This window comes from Anomaloglossus baeobatrachus, chromosome 9 (assembly GCF_048569485.1).
Source record: "Anomaloglossus baeobatrachus isolate aAnoBae1 chromosome 9, aAnoBae1.hap1, whole genome shotgun sequence".
NCBI lineage: Eukaryota > Metazoa > Chordata > Amphibia > Anura > Aromobatidae > Anomaloglossus > Anomaloglossus baeobatrachus.
Window position 1 is genome coordinate 55756451 of NC_134361.1, and position 24091 is coordinate 55780541.

The 24091-nt window shown below is 47.3% G+C and overlaps 1 protein-coding gene across 4 annotated transcripts in view; it reads left to right on the top strand.

Moving 5' to 3' along the window:
• Positions 1–24091, top strand: part of DOCK11 (dedicator of cytokinesis 11) — a 449693-nt gene that overhangs the window by 112113 nt on the left and 313489 nt on the right. For all 4 annotated transcript variants that reach the window (XM_075323721.1, XM_075323722.1, XM_075323724.1 and 1 more), the window contains exon 9: positions 17306–17385. In XM_075323721.1, the coding sequence (XP_075179836.1) occupies positions 17306–17385 (80 nt within the window). The remainder of the gene's footprint in view (positions 1–17305; positions 17386–24091) is intronic.

Here is a 24091-nt window from a genome sequence, read left to right on the forward strand (position 1 = left end):
AGAGGAGGGGACAGTCTGGTTTTCGGTCCTTTCGAGGCTCAGGCAGGTCCCAATTCTACTCGTCCAAAAGGACTCAAAAGGATCAGAGGGGCTCAGATTCTTGGCGGACTCAATCACGCCCAAAAAAGCCAGCCGGAAGAACCGTTACCAAGACGGCTTCCTCATGACTCTCAGCCTCCTCTCTCCGCATCCTCGGTCGGTGGCAGGCTCTCCTGCTTTGGCGACATTTGGTTGTCACGGGTCAAAGACCGTTGGGTCAGAGACATTCTGTCTCACGGGTACAGGATAGAGTTCTGCTCTCGTCCTCCAACTCGCTTCTTCAGAACTTCCCCACCGCCCGACCGAGCCGATGCTCTGCTGCAAGCGGTGTCCGCTCTAAAGGCGGAAGGAGTGGTGACTTCTGTTCCTCTTCAGGAACAAGGTCACGGTTTTTACTCCAATTTGTTTGTGGTGCCAAAGAAAGACGGGTCATTCCGTCCCGTCCTGGATCTCAAGCTGCTCAACAAACACGTAAAAACCAGGAGGTTCCGGATGGAATCTCTCCGCTCCGTTATCGCCTCAATGTCTCAAGGAGATTTCCTAGCATCAATAGACATCAAGGATGCTTATCTCCACGTGCCAATTGCGCCAGAGCATCAGCGTTTTCTACGCTTCGTTATAGGAAGCGAACACCTGCAGTTCGTAGCTCTACCTTTCGGGCTGGCGACAGCCCCTCGGGTCTTCACCAAGGTCATGGCAGCAGTAGTAGCAGTCCTGCACTCGCAAGGTCACTCCGTGATCCCGTATTTGGACGATCTACTTATCAAGGCACCCTCTCAAGAGGCATGCCAACACAGCCTGAACGTGGCACTGAAGACTCTCCAGAGTTTCGGGTGGATTATCAACTTTTCAAAGTCAAATCTAACCCCGACCCAATCACTAACATATCTTGGCATGGAGTTTCATACTCTCTCAGCGATAGTGAAACTTCCACTGGACAAACAGTGCTCGCTACAGATAGGGGTGCAATCTCTCCTTCAGGGCCAGTCGCACCCCTTGAGACGCCTCATGCACTTCCTAGGGAAGATGGTAGCAGCAATGGAAGCAGTTCCTTTTGCGCAGTTTCATCTGCGTCCACTACAATGGGACATTCTCCGCCAATGGGACGGGAAGTCGACGTCCCTCGACAGGGAGGTCTCCCTCTCTCAGGCAGCCAAGGAATCTCTCCGGTGGTGGCTTCTTCCCACCTCATTGTCAAAAGGAAAGTCGTTCCTACCCCCATCCTGGGCGGTGGTCACGACAGATGCGAGTCTATCAGGGTGGGGAGCAGTGTTTCTCCACCACAGGGCTCAGGGTACGTGGACTCGGAAAGAGTCCACCCTTCAGATCAATGTTCTGGAGATCAGAGCAGTCTATCTTGCCCTACAAGCCTTCCAACAGTGGCTGGAAGGCAAGCAGATCCGAATTCAGTCGGACAACTCCACAGCGGTGGCATACATCAACCACCAAGGGGGAACATGCAGTCGGCAAGCCTTCCAGGAAGTCCGGCGGATTCTGACGTGGGTGGAAGACACGGCATCCACCATATCCGCCGTTCACATCCCAGGCGTAGAAAACTGGGAAGCAGACTTTCTCAGTCGCCAAGGCATGGACGCAGGGGAATGGTCCCTTCACCCGGACGTGTTTCAGGAGATCTGTCGCCGCTGGGGGATGCCGGACGTCGACCTGATGGCGTCACGGCACAACAACAAGGTCCCGGTTTTCATGGCACGGTCTCACGATCACCGAGCTCTGGCGGCAGACGCCTTAGTTCAAGATTGGTCGCAGTTCCGGCTACCGTATGTGTTCCCACCTCTGGCATTGTTGCCCAGAGTGCTCCGCAAAATCAGGTCCGACTGCCGCCGCGCCATTCTCGTCGCTCCAGACTGGCCAAGGAGGTCGTGGTACCCGGATCTGTGGCACCTCACGGTAGGCCATCCGTGGGCACTACCAGACCGTCCAGACTTGCTGTCTCAAGGGCCGTTTTTCCATCGGAATTCTGCGGCCCTGAACCTGACTGTGTGGCCATTGAGTCCTGGATCCTAGCGGCCTCAGGTTTATCTCATGAGGTGGTTGCCACCATGAGACAGGCTAGGAAGCCATCCTCCGCCAAGATCTACCACAGGACGTGGAGGATATTCCTATCTTGGTGCTCTGCTCAGGGAGTTTCTCCCTGGCCTTTTGCATTGCCTACTTTTCTTTCCTTCCTGCAGTCTGGGTTGGAAAAAGGTTTGTCGCTTGGCTCCCTTAAGGGTCAAGTCTCCGCGCTATCCGTATTTTTTCAGAAACGCCTGGCGCGACTTCCTCAGGTACGCACGTTCCTGCAGGGGGTTTGTCATATCGTCCCCCCTTACAAGCGGCCATTGGAGCCCTGGGACCTGAACACGGTTCTAATTGCTCTCCAAAAGCCGCCTTTCGAGCCTATGAAGGAGGTTTCCCTTTCTCGTCTTTCACAGAAAGTGGCCTTTCTAGTGGCGATCACGTCTCTTCGGAGAGTGTCCGAGCTGGCGGCGTTATCATGCAGATCTCCATTCCTGGTGTTTCACCAGGACAAGGTAGTTCTGCGTCCAATTCCAGAATTTCTTCCCAAGGTGGTATCTTCCTTTCATCTCAATCAAGATATCACTTTACCGTCTTTGTGTCCGCATCCAGTTCACCAATTCGAAAAAGGTTTGCATTTATTGGATCTGGTGAGAGCACTCAGGATCTACATTTCCCGCACGGCGCCTCTGCGCCGCTCGGATGCACTCTTTGTCCTTGTCGCTGGTCAGCGTAAAGGGTCGCAAGCTTCCAAATCCACCCTTGCGCGTTGGATCAAGGAACCAATTCTTCACACCTACCGTTCTGCTGGGCTTCCGATTCCATCAGGACTGAAAGCCCATTCTACCAGAGCCGTGGGTGCGTCCTGGGCATTACGGCACCAGGCTACGGCTCAGCAGGTGTGCCAGGCGGCTACCTGGTCGAGTCTGCACACTTTTACCAAGCATTATCAGGTGCATACCTACGCTTCGGCGGATGCCGGCCTAGGTAGACAAGTCCTTCAGGCGGCGGTGGCTCACCTGTAGGAAAGGGCTGTTTGACGGCCCTATCACGAGGTATTCTTTTACCCACCCAGGGACTGCTTTTGGACGTCCCAATTGTCTGGGTCTCCCAATTAGGAGCGACAAAGAAGAAGGGAATTTTGTTTACTTACCGTAAATTCCTTTTCTTCTAGCTCCAATTGGGAGACCCAGCACCCGCCCTGTTTTCTTAGGAAATTTGTTTTTTTCGGGTGCACATGTTGTTCATGTTGAACAGTTCAGTTCTCCGAGGTTGTTTCTCGGGTTGAATTTGTATTTAAAACAGTTATTGGCTTTCCTCCTTCTTGCTTTTGCACTAAAACTGAGGAGCCCGTGATCCCACGGGGGGGTGTATAGCCAGAAGGGGAGGGGCCTTACACTTTTAAGTGTAGTACTTTGTGTGGCCTCCGGAGGCAGTAGCTATACACCCAATTGTCTGGGTCTCCCAATTGGAGCTAGAAGAAAAGGAATTTACGGTAAGTAAACAAAATTCCCTTCTTTCTTCCCCATTCAATATGTTCAATAACTAAAATCAAAGTTTATGCCTTAAATCAAAGCATAATTAAAGGGTTTGTCTAGTTTAACAACACACCTAAAGTAGTTTTCCATTAAAAAATGTTTTCTCTCCATATTGTTGCACATGTTTAAAATTATAAACACAGCACACATCACCGCTGCAGCCAATCACTGCAGTCGTATTGACAATACTACAAGCCTATAAACAAATCAGTAATGTGTTTTCCAGTAGTGGACAGCCCCATTAAATGGGCTGTCCACTACTTTTACATGGATGGCCTGTCCTTAGGATGGGTCAATGTCTGATTGGCCGGGGTCTAACAACCCGCACCCCCGCCAAACAGCTGTTATCGGTACCGGTGGAGGCAGCAGGCAGCCGGAAATGCTGTTCTGGAGCTGACCCGTCTTCTGATAGTGGCCGCGGCTGGGTCCTGCACATCTGCCTCCTATTCAGATCAATAGGTGGCGGATGTGCAGTACCCGGCCGCGGCCACTATCAGAAGACGGGGCATTTCCGACTGCCTGCTGCCGCGGCCGGGACCAAGAACAGCTTATCGGCAGTAGGGGGACAGCCTCTTTAATTATATATATATATATATATATATATATATACAGTTAGGTCCAGAAATATTTGGACAGTGACACAATTTTCGCGAGTTGGGCTCTGCATGCCACCACATTGGATTTGAAATGAAACCTCTACAACAGAATTCAAGTGCAGATTGTAACGTTTAATTTGAAGGTTTGGACAAAAATATCTGATAGAAATTGTAGGAATTGTACACATTTCTTTACAAACACTCCACATTTTAGGAGGTCAAACGTAATTGGACAAATAAACCAAACCCAAACAAAATATTTTTATTTTCAATATTTTGTTGCGAATCCTTTGGAGGCAATCACTGCCTGAAGTCTGGAACCCATGGACATCACGAAACGCTGGGTTTCCTCCTTCTTAATGCTTTGCCAGGCCTTTACAGCCGCAGCCTTCAGGTCTTGCTTGTTTGTGGGTCTTTCCGTCTTAAGTCTGGATTTGAGCAAGTGAAATGCATGCTCAATTGGGTTAAGATCTGGTGATTGACTTGGCCATTGCAGAATGTTTCACTTTTTTGCACTCATGAACTCCTGGGTAGCTTTGGCTGTATGCTTGGGGTCATTGTCCATCTGTACTATGAAGCGCCGTCCGATCAACTTTGCGGCATTTGGCTGAATCTGGGCTGAAAGTATATCCCGGTACACTTCAGAATTCATCCGGCTACTCTTGTCTGCTGTTATGTCATCAATAAACACAAGTGACCCAGTGCCATTGAAAGCCATGCATGCCCATGCCATCACGTTGCCTCCACCATGTTTTACAGAGGATGTGGTGTGCCTTGGATCATGTGCCGTTCCCTTTCTTCTCCAAACTTTTTTCTTCCCATCATTCTGGTACAGGTTGATCTTTGTCTCATCTGTCCATAGAATACTTTTCCAGAACTGGGCTGGCTTCATGAGGTGTTTTTCAGCAAATGTAACTCTGGCCTGTCTATTTTTGGAATTGATGAATGGTTTGCATCTAGATGTGAACCCTTTGTATTTACTTTCATGGAGTCTTCTCTTTACTGTTGACTTAGAGACAGATACACCTACTTCACTGAGAGTGTTCTGGACTTCAGTTGATGTTGTGAACGGCTTCTTCTTCACCAAAGAAAGTATGCGGCGATCATCCACCACTGTTGTCATCCGTGGACGCCCAGGCCTTTTTGAGTTCCCAAGCTCACCAGTCAATTCCTTTTTTCTCAGAATGTACACGACTGTTGATTTTGCTACTTCAAGCATGTCTGCTATCTCTCTGATGGATTTTTTCTTTTTTTTCAGCCTCAGGATGTTCTGCTTCACCTCAATTGAGAGTTCCTTAGACCGCATGTTGTCTGGTCACAGCAACAGCTTCCAAATGCAAAACCACACACCTGTAATCAACCCCAGACCTTTTAACTACTTCATTGATTACAGGTTAACGAGGGAGACGCCTTCAGAGTTAATTGCAGCCCTTAGAGTCCCTTGTCCAAATACTTTTGGTCCCTTGAAAAAGAGGAGGCTATGCATTACAGAGCTATGATTCCTAAACCCTTTCTCCGATTTGGATGTGAAAACTCTCATATTGCAGCTGGGAGTGTGCACTTTCAGCCCATATTATATATATAATTGTATTTCTGAACATATATACAGTCAGGGCCAGAAATATTTGGACAGTGACACAAGTTTTGTTATTTTAGCTGTTTACAAAAACATGTTCAGAAATACAATTATATATATAATATGGGCTGAAAGTGCACACTCCCAGCTGCAATATGAGAGTTTTCACATCCAAACCGCAAACAAGCAAGACCTGAAAGGCTGCGGCTGTAAAGGCCTGGCAAAGCATTAAGAAGGAGGAAACCCAGCGTTTGGTGATGTCCATGGGTTCCAGACTTAAGGCAGTGATTGCCTCCAAAGGATTCGCAACAAAATATTGAAAATAAAAATATTTTGTTTGGGTTTGGTTTATTTGTCCAATTACTTTTGACCTCCTAAAATGTGGAGTGTTTGTAAAGAAATGTGTGCAATTCCTACAATTTCTATCAGATATTTTTGTTCAAACCTTCAAATTAAACGTTACCATCTGCACTTGAATTCTGTTGTAGAGGTTTCATTTCAAATCCAATGTGGTGGCATGCAGAGCCCAACTCGCGAAAATTGTGTCACTGTCCAAATATTTCTGGACCTAACTGTAATATATAAAGCTGTATGTGTGTATGTATGTATGTCCGGGATTGGCATCTGCACCGTCGCAGCTGCAGCCACAAAATTTTGCACACTCACACTTCTGGACCCTGAGAGCGTCATAGGCTATGTTTTGAGGGGAAATTTTAACCCCGCGCTTTACAGTTATTCACCAAAAAAACTTCCTCTATTAAAGCGAATGGACCTGGGAGCCACAGTGCAGCCAGAACTTCAGAAGAATGCGCAGCCATGCCCCTATATGGAATGTTGGCGTGTCACACTGCAGCCAGGGAAAGAGACAGACACAGACAGGGAAAGAGGCAGACACAGACAGGGTAAGAAACAGACAGACAGGGTAAGAGACAGACACAAAGAGACACACAGACAAAGAGACAGAGACAGACAGGGAAAGAGAGGGAAAGAGACAGACAGGGTAAGAGACAGACAAAGACAAGTAAAGAGACAGACACAGGGAAAGAGAGAGGGAAAGAGACAGACAGGGAAAGAGAGGGAAAGAGACAGACAGGGAAAGAGAGGGAAACAGACAGACAGGGAAAGAGATAGTCAGGGAAAGTGACAGAGATAGATAGACAGACAGGGAAAGAGATTGAGACAGACGGAGAAAGAGACAGAGACAGTCAGAGACAGACAGGGAAAGAGACAGACAGACAAAGAGATAGAGAGAGACAGAGAGATATATACAGAGGGGGAGACAGACATTATAATTACATTTATATCTATTTGTTTTGTGGTTTATGTGTGCAGAATACATTTTTGTTAGTACATTCTATTTTGTTAACAGCAGTTATTAACCCGAGTGAAGCTGGGTAGTACAGCTAGTATATATATATATATATTATATATATATATATATATATATATATATATATATATATACACACTAAAGGTTTGGACACACCTTCTCATTTAAAGAGTTTTCTTTATTTTCATGACTCTGAAAATTGTAGATTCACATTGAAGGCATCAAAGCTATGAATTAACACATGTGGAATGAAATACTTAACAAAAAACGGTGAAACAACTGAAAATATGTCTTCTATTCTAGGTTATTCAAAGTAGCCACCTTTTGCTTTGATTACTGCTTTGCACACTCTTGGCATTCTCTTGATGAGCTTCAAGAGGTAGTCACCGGAAATGGTTTTCACTTCACAGGTGTGCCCTGTCAGGTTTAATAAGTGGGATTTCTTGCCTTATAAATGGGGTTGGGACCATCAGTTGTGTTGTGCAGACGTTTGGTGGATACACAGCTGATAGTCCTACTGAATAGACTGTTAGAATTTGTATTATGGCAAGAAAAAAAAGCAGCTAAGTAAAGAAAAACGAGTGGCCATCATTACTTTAAGAAATGAAGGTCAGTCAATCCAAAAAATTGGGAAAACTTTGAAAGTGTCCCCAAGTGCAGTGGCAAAAACCATCAAACGCTACAAATAAACTGGCTCACATGATGACCGCCCCAGGAAAGGAAGACCAAGAGTCACCTCTGCTGCGGAGGATAAGTTTATCCGAGTCACCAGCCTCAGAAATCGCAGGTTAACAGCAGCTCAGATTAGAGACCAGGTCAATGCCACACAGAGTTCTAGCAACAGACACATCTCAAGAACAGCTGTTAAGAGGAGACTTTGTGCAGCAGGCCTTCATGGTAAAATAGCTGCTAGGAAACCACTGCTAAGGACAGGCAACAAGTAGAAGAGACTTTTTTGGGCTAAAGAACACAAGGAATGGACATTAGACCAGTGGAAATCTGTGCTTTGGTCTGATGAGTACAAATTAGAGATCTTTGGCTCCAACCACTGTGTCTTTGTGCGACCCAGAAAAGGTGAACGGATCGACTCTACATGCCTGGTTCCCATCGTGAAGCATGGAGGAGGAGGTGTGATGGTGTGGGGGTGCTTTGCTGGTGACACTGTTGTGGATTTATTCAAAATTGAAGGCATACTGAACCAGCATGGCTACCACAGCATCTTGCAGCGGCATGCTATTGCATCCGGTTTGCGTTTAGTTGGACCATCATTTATTTATCAACAGGAAAATGACCCCAAACACACCTCTAGGCTATGCAAGGGCTATTTGACTAAGAAAGAGAGTAATGGGGTGCTACGCCAGATGACCTGGCCTCCACAGTCACCAGACCTGAACACAATCGAGATGGTTTGGGGTGAGCTAGACCGCAGAGTGAAGGCAAAAGGGCCAACAAGTGCTAAGCATCTCTGGGAACTCCTTTAAGACTGTTGGTAGACCATTTCCGGTGACTACCTCTTGAAGCTCATCAAGAGAATGTCAACACACTTTGTACTGATGAGGGGCAATCACCCCGAAAAACCGTGTCTGCAAATTGGGATTCTGATCTGGCATATATCCTAGGTCATATGAAAAGGCTTGTTAAAAGGCCAGTTTTGACTTTTAGGATTGCTACTTCCAATAGGTGGCGCTAGAGTTTGTCTCCTTTCCTGGAGAGACAATTTGAATAATTCCCAGAGGGGCATTGCAGCTATAAGTCCCCTCTCCACTGACAGCCAGACTGGTTTGTCAGGTCTCCATAAGGAGAATAGTCTTCCCTTGTGGTCCCCACATAGCTTCTCATAAGCCAGATCAAATACCCACACTTTGCACTGATGAGGGGCAATCACCCCGAAACACCGTGTCTGCAAATTGGGATTCTGATCTGGCATATATCCTAGGTCATATGAAAAGGCTTGTTAAAAGGCCAAGTTTGACTTTTAGGATTGCTACTTCCAATAGGTGGCGCTAGAGTTTGTCTCCTTTCCTGGAGAGACAATTTGAAGAGTGTGCAAAGCAGTAATGAAAGAAAAAGGTGACTACTTTGAAGAACCTAGAATATAAGACATATTTTCAGTTGTTTCACAATTTTTTGTTAAGTATTTCATTCCACATGTGTTAGTTTATAGTTTTTAGGCCTTCAATGTGAATCTACAATTTTCAGAATCATGAAAATAAAGAAAACTCTTTGAATGAGAAGGTGTGTCCAAACTTTTGGTCTGTACTGTATATACACAGTATATACATATAATACATATACAGTGTATGTATATATATATATATATTATATATATATATATATATATATTGTGAGGTATCAACCGGCTGTATTACAAAAGGCCGGTATGTTTTGCAGAAGCGTGGGTGCTCTGCAATGTGAAACTGGCTGGGACCTGTGGTTCCACAGGATTGCATTCATGCAGAGCCATGGAAGGGTGTGTGATGCTGATTACACACTCCTTACCACCTGTGGGTGTGGCTCCAGGGGTTAAAGCAATCCTGTCTCTGAACCTGGGTGGAGAGTGTCGAGGGCAGTCTAGGGAGAGACTGGCTCTAGACTTCCAGTGTGTGTGCTGGAGATGGAGAGAGCAGAAGCAGGGTGTTTTGCACTCCTCCGGAGACCTTCTTCTGAAGGAAGGGGCTTTTAGGTCCATGTGTAAAGCCATGTGGCTGGAGCCAGGGGGAACCTGGAAAGGACACTAGCCACCTTAAGAGGAAGGTAACTGGGATTGGACCTGGGGTCTGGATACTGACAAGGGTCAGTGACACATGGGTGGCAGTCCAAAAGTGTGTGGACTTTATATTATGTGTTGGTCTTTGAGGAGAAAGCCAACGAACGGCATCTTTATGTTATGTGACCTGATATGGTTTATGGACCTGTTAATAAACCAGATGGTCTGTTAAAGAGACCAATTACTCTGGCGTGCTTTAATCCCGCTACCTGATGTGTGGCCCACATACACTTGGGGCCCACATTGTCACATTATGGTGGAGAATGCGGGCATATGGCCTGGTTGCTAGGGGCAACGCAGCCTGGTTGCTAAGGGCAACGGCCTAGGACATATTCCTGTGGATACGGACTGCTTGCGGTGGATCGGCGGGTCCACGAAATTTTTTTTGAAGCGGTTTGCGGTGGATCGGCGGGTCCACGAAAATTGTCTGCGCACTCAAGCAGCTGGCGGTGGATCGGCGGGTCCACGAACAGGGACAGCGCTCTCAAGCACCTGGTGGTGAATCAGCAGGTCGTTGGGGACCCGTGCTGCAGTGGCGAGAGTCCAGCGACTGGAGGTTCCAGGCCAGCCGGAATTGCAAGGCCCTGCTTGGTGAGCAGTGATACACCACAGGCTGGAGATCCTGGTTGTACGGGCAGTACAACCCGGAAAGGTTAGTGGTTCTCTAACCCCCCCCCTGTCTTTGACCACCGGGTATTACCCATTGGAGCGCCCCTCCTGTTCCTCTTTTCATTGCAGCATGGAGGAGCTCCTGAACCAGCTGCTGCAGAGCCAGCAGCACCAACAGCATGTGCCTGGAGGTCCAGTGACAGCAGAGGGGGCGGAGTCCCAAAAAGGGGTGGTTGCCCAAAAGGGGGCGGAGTCCCAAAAAGGGGTGGTTGCCCAAAAGGGGGCGGAGTCCCAGAACGAGGTGGTTGCCCAAAAGGGGGCGGAGTCCCAAAAAGGGGTGGTTGCCCAAAAGGGGGTGGAGTCCCATAAAGGGGTGGTTGCCCATAAGGGGGTGGAGTCCCATAAAGGGGTGGTTGCCCATAAGGGGGTGGAGTCCCATAAAGGGGTGGTTGCCCATAAGGGGGTGGAGTCCCAGAAAGGGGTGGTCCCCCAAAAGAGAGCGGAGCATCCCAAATCCAAGGGTGAAGTGGTGCAGATGGACTGTAGCCAGGGACAACAGTGTTCATGCCTTAAGTGTCCTGTTTGCAATATAGACCACCCATCCGACGAGAAGCCACGTCTGTGTTCCGTGGAAGTGGATGGGGAATCTGTAACAGGAGTCGTAGACTCAAGGAGCTTGGTGACCCTGGTGAGGGCCACCTCTGATGTCCACTTGATTCCTGGAAGGAAGATCCACGTCGGCTGCACCCACAGTAATGAGACAGAATACCCGGTCTCCAGCGTGGTCATTAAGACAGCCTGGGACAGTGGTTCTCATGATGTTGGTGTAGTCTCAGATTTACTGCACCCAATTATTATAGGTTGGGACTCTAAATTATTTGTGCACTTGTGGAAGCAGGGGGACGTATACGGTTGCTTGTGTAAGAGCCGGAACAGCCCAAAGGAAACCCCACCACATTGGGAGGTGAAAAGGGGTCCTTGTTGTGCAGTTATGTGTGGTAAGGAGGAGATAGCACCTCCTAAAATTGACTGTCCTAAGTTAGGGGTGACCAAAGAAAATGATGGACGGACCCAACTTAGTGACATAAGGACTAAGGGAATAACCGATAGTGTGACCGTTAAAAACGGGGTAGCTCCAGAAAGGGAGGCAGATATCTGGTTAAGTGGGGACATGATAGTCCAGGATACCAGGGGGAGCGATGATGACTCCAGTAAAGACACTGACTCTAGTAAGGTGACAAACGAGTACAGTGTGGTACAGATGGGCGAGAAGGGCAAAACTTCCTCCCGACGCCGAAGACGTAATAAGCGCCGAGAGGGGGCACAGTGTAGGCCGTCTGAGGGTGCAGAGAAAGTGACATGCCTGATTAATAAAGACATGGTGCTAATAACACCTGCTACGGTGGAGTCAGACGGTGATATCCTACAAAAGACTGAGGAATCAGAGATTGAACTGACACATTGTGACGACAGAAATCAGCGCGCTGCAAGTGCAGAGAAGGAGCCAACCAAGGACGTAATGGTGGTGGTCCCTATGATTTCAAAGTGTGAAGTTGATAGTCTGTCAGGCGAGAATGGTATAGGAAATGGAATCCTAGAGAGTGTGGGGGAAGGAATAATCCCCAACAGTCGTGGTGAGCAGACTGGTGAACTACCAAGTGCTGGGGTGGATGACAGCGAATTTAGCCCCAAATCTCTAAAAGGAACAGAGTGCCATGTTGAAGGGTGTGACACCCAGGCTGAGGGTGACACTGCAGAGACCCCAGAGGAAGTGGAAGATAATGCAGTGAAGAACCAAGAAACAGCTGGCGCTGAAGTGAAGAGAGCCTCTGAGGAGGTGAAGCCTGGACCAGAGGTCTCATCCAGGACTGGGAGCCTGCCTGACCTGCTTGGTAAAACCATGATGGAGGATATAGAGAAGGTCGTGGGTAAGAAGAGTAAGAAACCCAAATGTTCTGAAGCTGAGGTGGAAGAAGCCTCAGAAATAGTGTGTCATAGACCAGAGAGGTCCGCAAGTGAAGACTCATTCAAGAGGATGAGCAAAGACCATCTGCAACAAGAGATACTTCTTAGGCAGGCTACTGAGAGTCGAGTAAGGGAGCTGGAGAAAGAAGTGGCTGAGCTCCGAAGTCGCTTGGCAGAGTACCAGTCCAAGTCCCAGGGAGACTTGGAGCAGATGGAGCAGCGAGTGTCACTCCTGACCAAACTTGTTGAAGCAGGGGAGGCCCAAAGAGAGCTAACTCTGGAAGCTAAACTTGACAAGCATGTGGCAGGGATGAATGAGACTTCTGTAGTCAAGTGCATGGTGGATATACCTGAGGACTTAAGAGAAGCGTGTGCCACCGGGTGCATGCATGACGAATTTAAGAGAGCTGTGGAAGCGTGTGAGGTCTACTGTACCCCAGGGGCTGAACAGTTAGTGATATTGTCTACCAGTAAAATTACTGGGCAGCGGGTGGCTATTCTAAAGGACATGCACTTCAGATGTGTTCGTATGAAGTGGCAGGCCCAACTGCAAAAGGAAGAAGCCACTAGACAGCTAGAGTATAAAAGGAAAGCGCAAAGTCTGGCGGAAGATATTGTCCAAGTACCCCGGGCTCTGGTGGGGAGAGTCATTGGAAAAACCGGACGAGTCATGCAAGACATGGTGAATAAGTCGGGATTGGTGAGATTAAGAATCCCTGCTGCTAATGAGAGCAAGATACCCAGGGAAGCTGGTATGGTTCCGTTTGTCTGTGTCGGGACTGTAGAGAGTCTTGGAACCATTCGAAGCCTTATTGAATATCGGGTACACCATGTACGTGACATGGAGCGGTTGTGGCAAGAAAACCTGAAAATTAAGGAGCAGCTTCGCCAACTGTGTGGGGGACAGCAGCCGTCTTCCACCCGTTGTTCAGGGGAAAGAAGTGGAAGATGGCGTGTCGGTCCAGTAGTTCAGACGCGCGATAAAAGGAATCGCCGACAGAGTGGTAACCTACGATGTACGGTAGATAGTGGCCGCTATGAGCTTAGAGTTCCCGACAGTAGCCTTGGGGGTACTCGAGAAAGCCTAGGTTCGGACAAGACTGTAGGTTTGACTGGGGACATGTCTCTCTACTACGGTGACCCTGGGAGGGGGTCAGGGAGAGAACGGTCTGGAAATGGGACGTCCTTTAACCCTAGGTTGACCAGACAGGGTTTGGTGACAGTGTCGGGCGATGCCTCAGGGACTACTGCTCTTGGATGGCCCTCTCGACTGGTGGGGCATGGCAGCGGGGATGCCCTGTATCGCGGCCCCAGGTCATTGGCAAGTGTTCTCCCCTACGGGTTTGAACAGAGGGGGAGGGTATGTGAGGTATCAACCGGCTGTATTACAAAAGGCCGGTATGTTTTGCAGAAGCGTGGGTGCTCTGCAATGTGAAACTGGCTGGGACCTGTGGTTCCACAGGATTGCATTCATGCAGAGCCATGGAAGGGTGTGTGATGCTGATTACACACTCCTTACCACCTGTGGGTGTGGCTCCAGGGGTTAAAGCAATCCTGTCTCTGAACCTGGGTGGAGAGTGTCGAGGGCAGTCTAGGGAGAGACTGGCTCTAGACTTCCAGTGTGTGTGCGCTGGAGATGGAGAGAGCAGAAGCAGGGTGTTTTGCACTCCTCCGGAGACCTTCTTCTGAAGGAAGGGGCTTTTAGGTCCATGTGTAAAGCCATGTGGCTGGAGCCAGGGGGAACCTGGAAAGGACACTAGCCACCTTAAGAGGAAGGTAACTGGGATTGGACCTGGGGTCTGGATACTGACAAGGGTCAGTGACACATGGGTGGCAGTCCAAAAGTGTGTGGACTTTATATTATGTGTTGGTCTTTGAGGAGAAAGCCAACGAACGGCATCTTTATGTTATGTGACCTGATATGGTTTATGGACCTGTTAATAAACCAGATGGTCTGTTAAAGAGACCAATTACTCTGGCGTGCTTTAATCCCGCTACCTGATGTGTGGCCCACATACACTTGGGGCCCACATTGTCACAATATATATATATATATATACAGTGCTGGCCAAAAGTATTGGCACCCCTGCAATTCTGTCAGATAATACTCAGTTTCTTCCTGAAAATGATTGCAATCACACATTTTTTTGGTATTATTATCTTCATTTATTTTGCTTGCAATGAAAAAACACAAAAAAGAATGAACCAAAAATCAAATCATTGATTATTTCACATAAAACTCCAAAAATGGCCCGGACAAAAGTATTGGCACCCGCAGCCTAATACTTGGCTGCACAACCTTTAGCCAAAATAACTGCGAACAACTGCTTCCGGTAACCATCAATGAGTTTCTTACAATGTTCTGCTGGAATTTTAGACCATTCTTCTTTGGCAAACTGCTCCAGGTCCCTGAGATTTGAAGGGTGCCTTCTCCAAACTGCCATTTTGAGATCTCTCCACAGGTGTTCTATGGGGTTCAGGTCTGGACTCATTGCTGGCCACTTTAGTAGTCTCCAGTGCTTTCTCTCAAACCATTTTCTAGTGCTTTTTGTAGTGTGTTTTGGTTTATTGTCCTGCTGGAAGACCCATGACCTCTGAGGGAGACCCAGCTTTCTCAAATTGTGCCCTACATTATGCTGCAAAATTTGTTGGTAGTCTTCAGACTTCATAATGCCATGCACATGGTCAAGCAGTACAGTGCCAGAGGCAGCAAAGCAACCCCAAAACATCAGGGAACCTCCGACATGTTTAACTTTAGGGACCGTGTTCTTTTCTTTGAATGCCTCTTTTTTTCCTGTAAACTCTATGTTGATGCCTTTTCACAAAAAATCCAGGCTGGAGTTTGCCAAAACTTACCTGAGAAAGCCTGAAACGTTTTGGAAGAATGTTCTCTGGTCAGATGAGACAAAAGTAGAGCTTTTTGGGAAAAGGCATCAACATAGAGTTTACAGGGAAAAAATGAGGCATGCAAAGAAAAGAACACGGTCCCTACAGTCAAACATGGCGGAGGTTCCCTGATGTTTTGGGGTTGCTTTGCTGCCTCTGGCACTGGACTGCTTGACCGTGTGCATGGCATTATGAAGTCTGAAGACTACCAACAAATTTTGCAGCATAATGTAGGGCCCAGTGTGAGAAAACTGGGTCTCCCTCAGAGGTCATGGGTCTTCCAGCAGGACAATGAACCAAAACACACTACAAAAAGCACTAGAAAATGGTTTGAGAGAAAGCACTGGAGACTACTAAAATGACCAGCAATGAGTCCAGACCTGAATCCCATAGAACACCTGTGGAGAGATCTCAAAATGGCAGTTTGGAGAAGGCGCCCTTCAAATCTCAGGGACCTGGAGCAGTTTGCCAAAGAAGAATGGTCTAAAATTCCAGCAGAGCATTGTAAGAAACTCATTGATGGTTACCGGAAGCGGTTGTTCGCAGTTATTTTGGTTAAAGGTTGTGCAACCAAGTATTAGGCTGAGGGTGCCAATACTTTTGTCCGGGCCATTTTTGGAATTTTATGTGAAAAGATCAATGATTTGATTTTTGATTCATTCTTTTTTGTGGTTTTTCATTGCAAGCAAAATAAATGAAGATAATAATACCAAAAAATGTGTGATTGCAATCATTTTCAGGAAGAAACAGAGTATTATCCGACAGAAATGCAGGGGTGCCAATACTTTTGGCCAGCGTTGTATATATATATATGCATAACACTTTGATTATATTTAGATGGCATAAAAAAAAATTGTTTCTAAGGGCAGGCATTCGCTTTAGGAGCTATGCACTTCTTAACAAGTAATAGTATATTTCTAGGAGCCTACAACAGTCCTGATAATGAAGTGTCTGCAGGGCTGTATATAAGACCCAGTCTTATTCAGTAAATGAAGATCATGACTGCCTATTTCCTAAAGACATGATGAGTCTTCATCTGGTGTAAGGGAATGTTCCCATTGCTTTCTTGTCCTATATTTGGTTGATTAGCAAGACGAGTCTGGCGTTGGTGTAATTGGAGGCAGCATATGGTCACGAATAAATGTTCTTGGAATGACTTAAGCATGCAAGACTTTTTTCAAGACAGTTTATTTCAGGAATTGTAGAAAACCCAATTTGTTTTAGTCAGTTAATATTATTTACTGTTATTTCTTTCTGGGTTTAGTTCTTCATCTATAAGTAGTCCCATTGAGCTTACTCTGGAAGGACTATCGTAAGAGATGAGCAAACCCAAGGCTTGGTATTTGTACCGAACATAGTCTTTACAAAAAAAACCAGAGTTCGGGTTAGGAGTTCAGGTGCTTTAACCACTTGATCGAGCATCGCTGTGCTCGGGAACGCTTGGTGCTCAGCCCAGTGGGAGCTGCTTTCAGTGTTTGATCGGATCACACTGGGGGTAACAACAGCGTGTTTGGATGTGCACCAAACCAAAAATAATGGAAAAACCCCATCCACCTGTCCCCGAAAGTGATCTGTTTATGGCTGCCTGTATGTGAGTGGAGACCCAATTTGCGCAATTAGTGACTTTCATTGGGGTTCAGGGCAAGTCCAGGTCTCAAACCGAACTTTCTCAAAAGTCCGGCTGATCCCGCCGAACCGAACTTCCATGGGTCCGCTCATCTCTAATTATCATACTTTTGTTTCCCAGCTCAAGTTATTTCTTATAAAAATAAATACCTGATATTAGAATATGGTTAAAAATACATTGTTCACGTTTTTGACTAGCAATTTTGCACATTTAGACTAGAGAATTATAGAGGAGTGGAAACATGGCATCAAACATAGAGAGTAAACTAAAACAATGTACATCCAAGACTGATGCTGAGCTAAGGGAATTTGATGGAGTTCTGCTACTCACATCTGCTTTCCTCTATTACACAGATGATGAGGGTGGCGGTGCTGGGAAATCGGATAACATCATGGAAAGCCTGGAGAAGAGCATGAATCCAGAGCTGGTGAAGGTATTAGCTTTTATGACTTGGAAATGCATAGCTGAATTGGAACTGAAGCAGTTGTTATAACGCGCTGCTTTCCTGGAAACCAATTTTCAAATGTGCTTTTGAGGTCTGGGCCCAATGTGGAGGTCGGAAGTTTACAATTCTATTGAGGTTTTTCCATTTCTAGCTTTTTGCCAACATTTTGAACCAGAGCATATAAAAATATACCAAAGGTTAAAAATTAAAAATAGTCCGAAAACCAAAATGTGAAATATCCTTCAAGGACCATTGTGGTTTTCTCTTCATAAGACATGTTTAAAGGCAATGCATACCATCACACTTATTTTGTATAAAATTAATTTACTCCTTAAATGCAAATTTGAGCAACTTTCTAAATAGTTTTCATTAAATTTATTTCTAAGATTTTGCTGCTGCCAATGTCTGTAAGTCTCTTATCTATGTGACTGCTTCTTCAAAAGTTGTGAGGTCTCTCTCTGCTTCCCCCTCTTTTCTATCAGTATTAGTGAAGGCAAGAGTGAAGAGGGAACATAGTCTTAGGCTATGTGCCCATGGGCGCTCGTACCTGCGGATGTATACGCAGGTACGAGCGCATGTTTCCCGCAGCTGCCCGCCGGCGTCCGCAGCTATTTTTAGCTGCAAGATTACAGCGGAATAGCTGCGGGAAACATGCAGGGATTCATGCGGCTTACCTGCGGACGTCCCGGCCTCTTATCTCCATAGCGGAGGGCCGGGACATCCGCAGGTAATTACGCATGAATAATTGACATGCAATTATACATGCGGATGCCTACATCCGCAGCATGGTCAGCAGCTGCACTTTCCGCAGCGTGGACACAGCACTCCCCATGTCTCATAGGATAACATGGGGAGTGACTGTACATGCTAAAACCTGCAGATTTATCTGGAAAATCCAGAAAAATCCGCAGGTTTTCCTCAGCAAAATCCGCAGAAACAAGATCCTGTGGGCACATAGCCTTAAACTTTATGGCCAGGCAGGGAAAACAGGCTATAAATGTCATGATACTGCTCAGCGATGCTCTGCTCTCCTGCCCTATGCTGGGCCTCATATTTTTCCCCTGGTTCCCAGTCGATTCCTGCGTGGTGTGGGAGGGGACTGTTCTTTGGAGCTTCGTTCTTTTCATTGCTCCACTCTATCTGGGAGCTGTTTCACCCGTAACGCCGGCAGTAATAGTTCCTGTTTTGCAGTGCATGTCTCTGGTTCCCGTAAATGTCTAATCTGATCTTGTCCCGATACCTAGTTCCGCTGTTCCCCTCCCAACTCCTTACTAGAGATGAGCGAACCGTTCGCGGTTCGGCTCGAGGTCGGTTCGCCGAACGGACGTCCCGTTCGAGTTCGGCTCGTCGAACGTTCAACGAACCGAACTCGAACTGCATAGGAAACAATGGCAGGCAATCACAAACACATAAAAACACCTAGAAAACACCCTCAAAGGTGTCCAAAAGGTGACAAACAACTCACAACAGAACACAAACACATGGGAAAGTGACAAGGACATATACTCATGCGAAAACAAAACAGCTGGACAAGGAAAAAGAGGAGGACACACAGATATAGGCATGGCACGCCCTTCTAAAATCATGTAAAACACCGCAAGGTGACTCCAAGCGGAGTCTCCCTTTTTTTCCAAAAATTGGGCCCCACACACACCCACCCATTCAGTGGCAGCACTTGTGCCCTAGTTGTACACTTCACAGCTAGATTTGCATCAAGCACATTCAAAAATACGCTATTCTTAACCGTCCCCAGGATGACACTGGGGTTGGTAGCAAAGTCTTTCCTGACCCCAGCTCTGTTCATCTTGGATTATTTTTAAAAAACAATGTAAGCAAGGGTTACTCCAAGCGGAGCCTCCCTTTTTTCCAAAAAATGTGCCCCACACACCCACCCCTTCAGTGGCAGCAGTTGTGCCCCAGTTGTACAATTCACAGCTAGATTTGCATCAAGCACATTCAAAAATACGCTATTCTTAACCGTCCCCAGGATGACACCGGGGTAGGTAGCAAAGTCTTTCCTGATCCCAGCTCTGTTCATCTTGGCTTCTTTTAAAAACAATGTAAGCAAGGGTTACTCCAAGCGGAGTCTTCCTTTTTTCCAAAAATTGGGCCCCACACACACCCACCCCTTCAGTGGCAGCAGTTGTGCCCCAGTTGTACAATTCACAACTAGATTTGCATCAAGCACATTCAAAAATACGCTATTCTTAACCGTCCCCAGGATGACACCGGGGTAGGTAGCAAAGTCTTTCCTGATCCCAGCTCTGTTCATCTTGGATCATTTTTAAAAAACACAGCAAGCAAGGGTTACTCCAAGCGGAGTCTCCCTTTTTTTCCAAAAATTGGGCCCCACTCAGACACCTTATCAGTGGCAGCACTTGTGCCCTAGTTGCAAACAGGATGTTTTGATTTGCATCAAGCACATTCCAAATCCACAAGCATTTACTCTCCCCAGGATGACACAGAGGTAGTAAATTCCTTCTGGATCCATGACTTGTTCATTTTGATGAACGTCAGTCTGTCCACATTGTCACTGGACAGACGCGTGCGCTTATCTGTCAGCACACACCCAGCAGCACTGAAGACACGTTCAGAGACAACGCTGGCAGCTGGACACGACAAAATCTCCAAGGCGTAACTGGAGAGCTCTGGCCATTTTTCTAGATTTGAAGCCCAAAAGGAGCAAGGCTCCATTTGCAAAGTCATTTCATCGATGTTCATTTGGAGATACTCCTGTATCATCCTCTCCAGCCGTTGACTATGTGTCAGACTTGTTGTCTCTGCTGGCCTTGCAAAGGAGGGTCTAAAAAAATTATGAAAAGATTCCATAAAATTGCTGTTACCAGCACCAGATACGGTCCTACTGGTACGGGTAGACTGTTGAAGATGACGAGACCGTCCCATGTTTGTCAAGTTACAACTGGGAGAATCACTCCCTGCACCTCCACGGTTGTTTGGTGTAAAAGCCGAGCTAAGATCGAGTAACAGCTTCTGCTGATACTCCTGCATACGTGCGTCCCTTTCTATGGCTGGAATTATGTCACAAAATTTGGACTTGTACCGGGGATCTAATAGTGTGGCAATCCAGTAGTCATCATTACTTCTAATTTTGACAATACGAGGGTCATGTTGGAGGTAGTGCAACAAGAAGGCACTCATGTGTCTTGCGCAGCCATGCGGACCAAGTCCACGCTGTGTTTGTGGCATAGAGGTGCTACCCGTTCTTTCTTCCTCTGACATCTCCCCCCAACCTCTTTCAACTGAAATTTGACCAAGGTCTCCCTCATCCGCTAAGTCTTCCATGTCCATGGACAGTTCGTCCTCCATTTCTTCATGTTCTCCTGCACCTTCCTCAACATTTAGCCTGCTACCATGCGCCCTTGTTGATCCCTGTCCCCCATGGTCCCATGCCTGCCGCGTTGGTGATGATGAACGTCTGGACCTTGGTGATGTTGTTGTGTCTTGCGCATATGAATCCTCCTGTAGTTCCTCCCCTTCCTGTTGTCCCACCCCCTGACTCCGAATAGTGTTTAGCGTGTGCTCCAGCATGTAAATGACTGGAATTGTCATGCTGATAATGGCATTGTCAGCGCTAAACATATTCGTCGCCATGTCGAAACTGTGCAGAAGGGTGCATAGGTCCTTGATCTGAGACCACTCCATCAGGGTGATCTGCCCCACCTCTGCATCTCGTTGGCCCAGGCTATACGTCATGACGTATTGCACCAGGGCTCGGCGGTGCTGCCACAGTCGCTGTAACATGTGGAGAGTTGAATTCCAGCGTGTCGCCACATCGCATTTCAGGCGATGAACCGGCAGGCCGAAAGACTTCTGGAGCGATGCAAGTCGCTCAGCTGCGGCGCTTGAACGGTGGAAGTGAGCAGACAGTTTTCGTGCCCTGTTCAGAAGGCCATCTAGGCCGGGATAGTGTGTTAAAAATTGCTGGACGACAAGGTTCAACACGTGAGCCATACAAGGTACGTGTGTCACCTTGCCCAGGCGAAGGGCCGCACCCAGGTTTGCAGCATTGTCGCACACGGCCTTACCAGGCTGCAGGTTGAGTGGAGACAACCATTTATTAAACTCGGACCGCAGAGCTGACCACAACTCCTCAGCTGTGTGACTCTTATTCCCAAGACATGTCAAGCTAAAGACGGCCTGATGCCGTTGCGCTCTGCTGCCAGCATAGTAATGAGGGGTGCGTGATTCCTTCTGAGCAGTGAGAACGCTGGTGGCCTGACCAGGCAGGCTTGGGGCAGAGGTGGAGGACCCAGATGAGGTGGAGGAGGCAGAAGCAGTGGCGGAACTTGGACAGACAGAGGATTGACACACAAGTCGTGGGGACAGCAAGACTTGTGCAGCAGACCCTTTACCATCTATCACCATAGTTACCCAGTGCCCAGTCAGCGACATGTAACGTCCCTGTCCATGCTTACTGGTCCAAGTATCGGTGGTGAAATGCACCCGTTCACACACAGAGTTTCTCAAGGAAGCGGTGATGTTGTGTGCGACATGCTGGTGTAGCGCGGGCACACCTTTCGTAGAGAAGTAGTGGCGACTAGGCATCTGGTACTGGGGCACAGCGACAGACATAAGGTCTCTAAAATCCTGTGTGTCCACTAGGCGGAAAGGCAGCATTTCGGTAGCCAAGAGCTTACAGAGGGATTGAGTCAACCTCTTAGCTTTGTCATGGGTCGCAGGAAGTGGCCTTTTATTTGACCACATCTGAGGGACAGAGATCTGGCTGCTGTGTGTAGACGGTGTTGAGTAGAGTGTCCCTGGAAAAATGCAGGTTTGTGAGGAAAGTGCAGGCGGAGACATGATGTTACCTTCATCCAACGTTGGTGCTATCGATGTCTGAGAGAGCTGTACACACTCACTTGTTTCCCCTTCCAAACCAACTGACGATCTACCAAGCAAACTGCCTGTTGCGGTTACAGTGGTGGAAGTTGTGCGTGGAAAAACAGGTGTGACAGCTGTCCCCACAGTCCTAGAAGATGAAGAGCGCGCGGATGCACTGGAAGGGGCAGGCGGTGGATGGTTCGCTCCGCTAGGCCGCATTGCAGTACGGTGAGCTTCCCACCGGGACATATGATATTTATTCATGTGACGATTCATGGAAGAAGTTGTCAAACTGCTGAGGTTTTGACCTCTACTAAGAGAACCATGACAAATTTTACAGATCACATAATTTGGGCGATCTTTTGCTATGTCAAAAAAGGACCAGGCTAGGCAAGGCTTAGAGGGCATGCAACCTGTTGATCCACCCCGACTAGTGCTCAGAGGCAGAGTGGTGGCTGAGGATGCAGTTGTAGACGTGCTACCAGTTCTCCGACTCTGTCCAGGAAGGCGCAAGGTAACTTCGTCATCAGTTGCATCCTCCTCCACCACCTCTGTTGACCTCCTCGAGTGCCTGACTGTGGGTTGACAGTAGGTGGGATCTAGAACTTCCTCATCAATTGTTGTGTTTGCACTCCCCTCCCCCTCAGACCGAGCCTCTTCTTGCCCTGACCGAATATTTAATTGTCATCCCAATCGGGTATCTGCGTCTCATCTTCATCAGTATGTTCCTCATTGTCTATAACCACAGGTGTTACAGCTTGTGACAAAGGGTCAACATTATGCTCAGAAACTTGGTCCTCACGGCCTGAATCAGAGTCACAAAGGTTCTGGGCATCACTGCAGACCATTTCCTGTTCTGTACTCACTGTAGCTAGGGAGCAGACCTCTGATTCCCAGGCTATAGTGTGACTGAACAGCTCTGCAGACTCAGCCATCTCAGTTCCACCATACTGTGCAGGGCTGATGGAGACTTCAGAGCTGGGAGAAAGCAAGTTTGATTGGGATGACAACTCAGAGGACTGGTGTTTTTTGGATGCGGTACTTGAAGTGGCTGAGAGGGCACTTGTTGGACCACTTGAGATCCATTCAAGCATTTTCCTTTTTTGGCCATCATCTACCTTTGTTCCTGTTGTTCGTGTCCGTAAAATAGGGAGCACATCGGATTGTCCACGGTAAGTAGTAGACATCTTACTTTTGCTTTGCCACCTTCCCCACGGACAAACCCTTTTCTTCCTTTTCCACCACGCCTCTTCCCCTTTCCACCAGCATCTGTCATTTTGCCACTCATGTTGATTGCGACAAGATTGTGCACTGAAAATGTGGTAGTAAAAATTGAGAGGTGGTGTAGATTGCAGCAGTGGTCTAGCTTTATTAACAGCAGAATAATAAAGAATAAATATCCCTGATAATGCAACTACGGCCCTTAAACTGGCAGCATAAATTGCAAGTATAATGGTTTAGTAACTATCAGTTGGAGTGTGCAATGCAGGCAGACGTGCTGCAAATATCTGTGCACTACTGGGACTATACAGAAGTCCAATAGCCACGTTTAGGATGACACTAAGTTCACTCAGTGTTTGCTAGTATAATGGCTTAGTTATAATGAGTTGGAGTGTGCAATGCAGGCAGACGTGCTGCAAATATCTTTGCACTACTGGGACTATACAGAAGTCCAACAGCCACGTTTAGGATGACACTAAGTTCACTCAGTGTTTGCTAGTATAATGGCTTAGTTATAATGAGTTGGAGTGTGCAATGCAGGCAGACGTGCTGCAAATATCTGTGCACTACTGGGACTATACAGAAGTCCAATAGCCACGTTTAGGATGCCACTAGGTACACTCAATGTTTG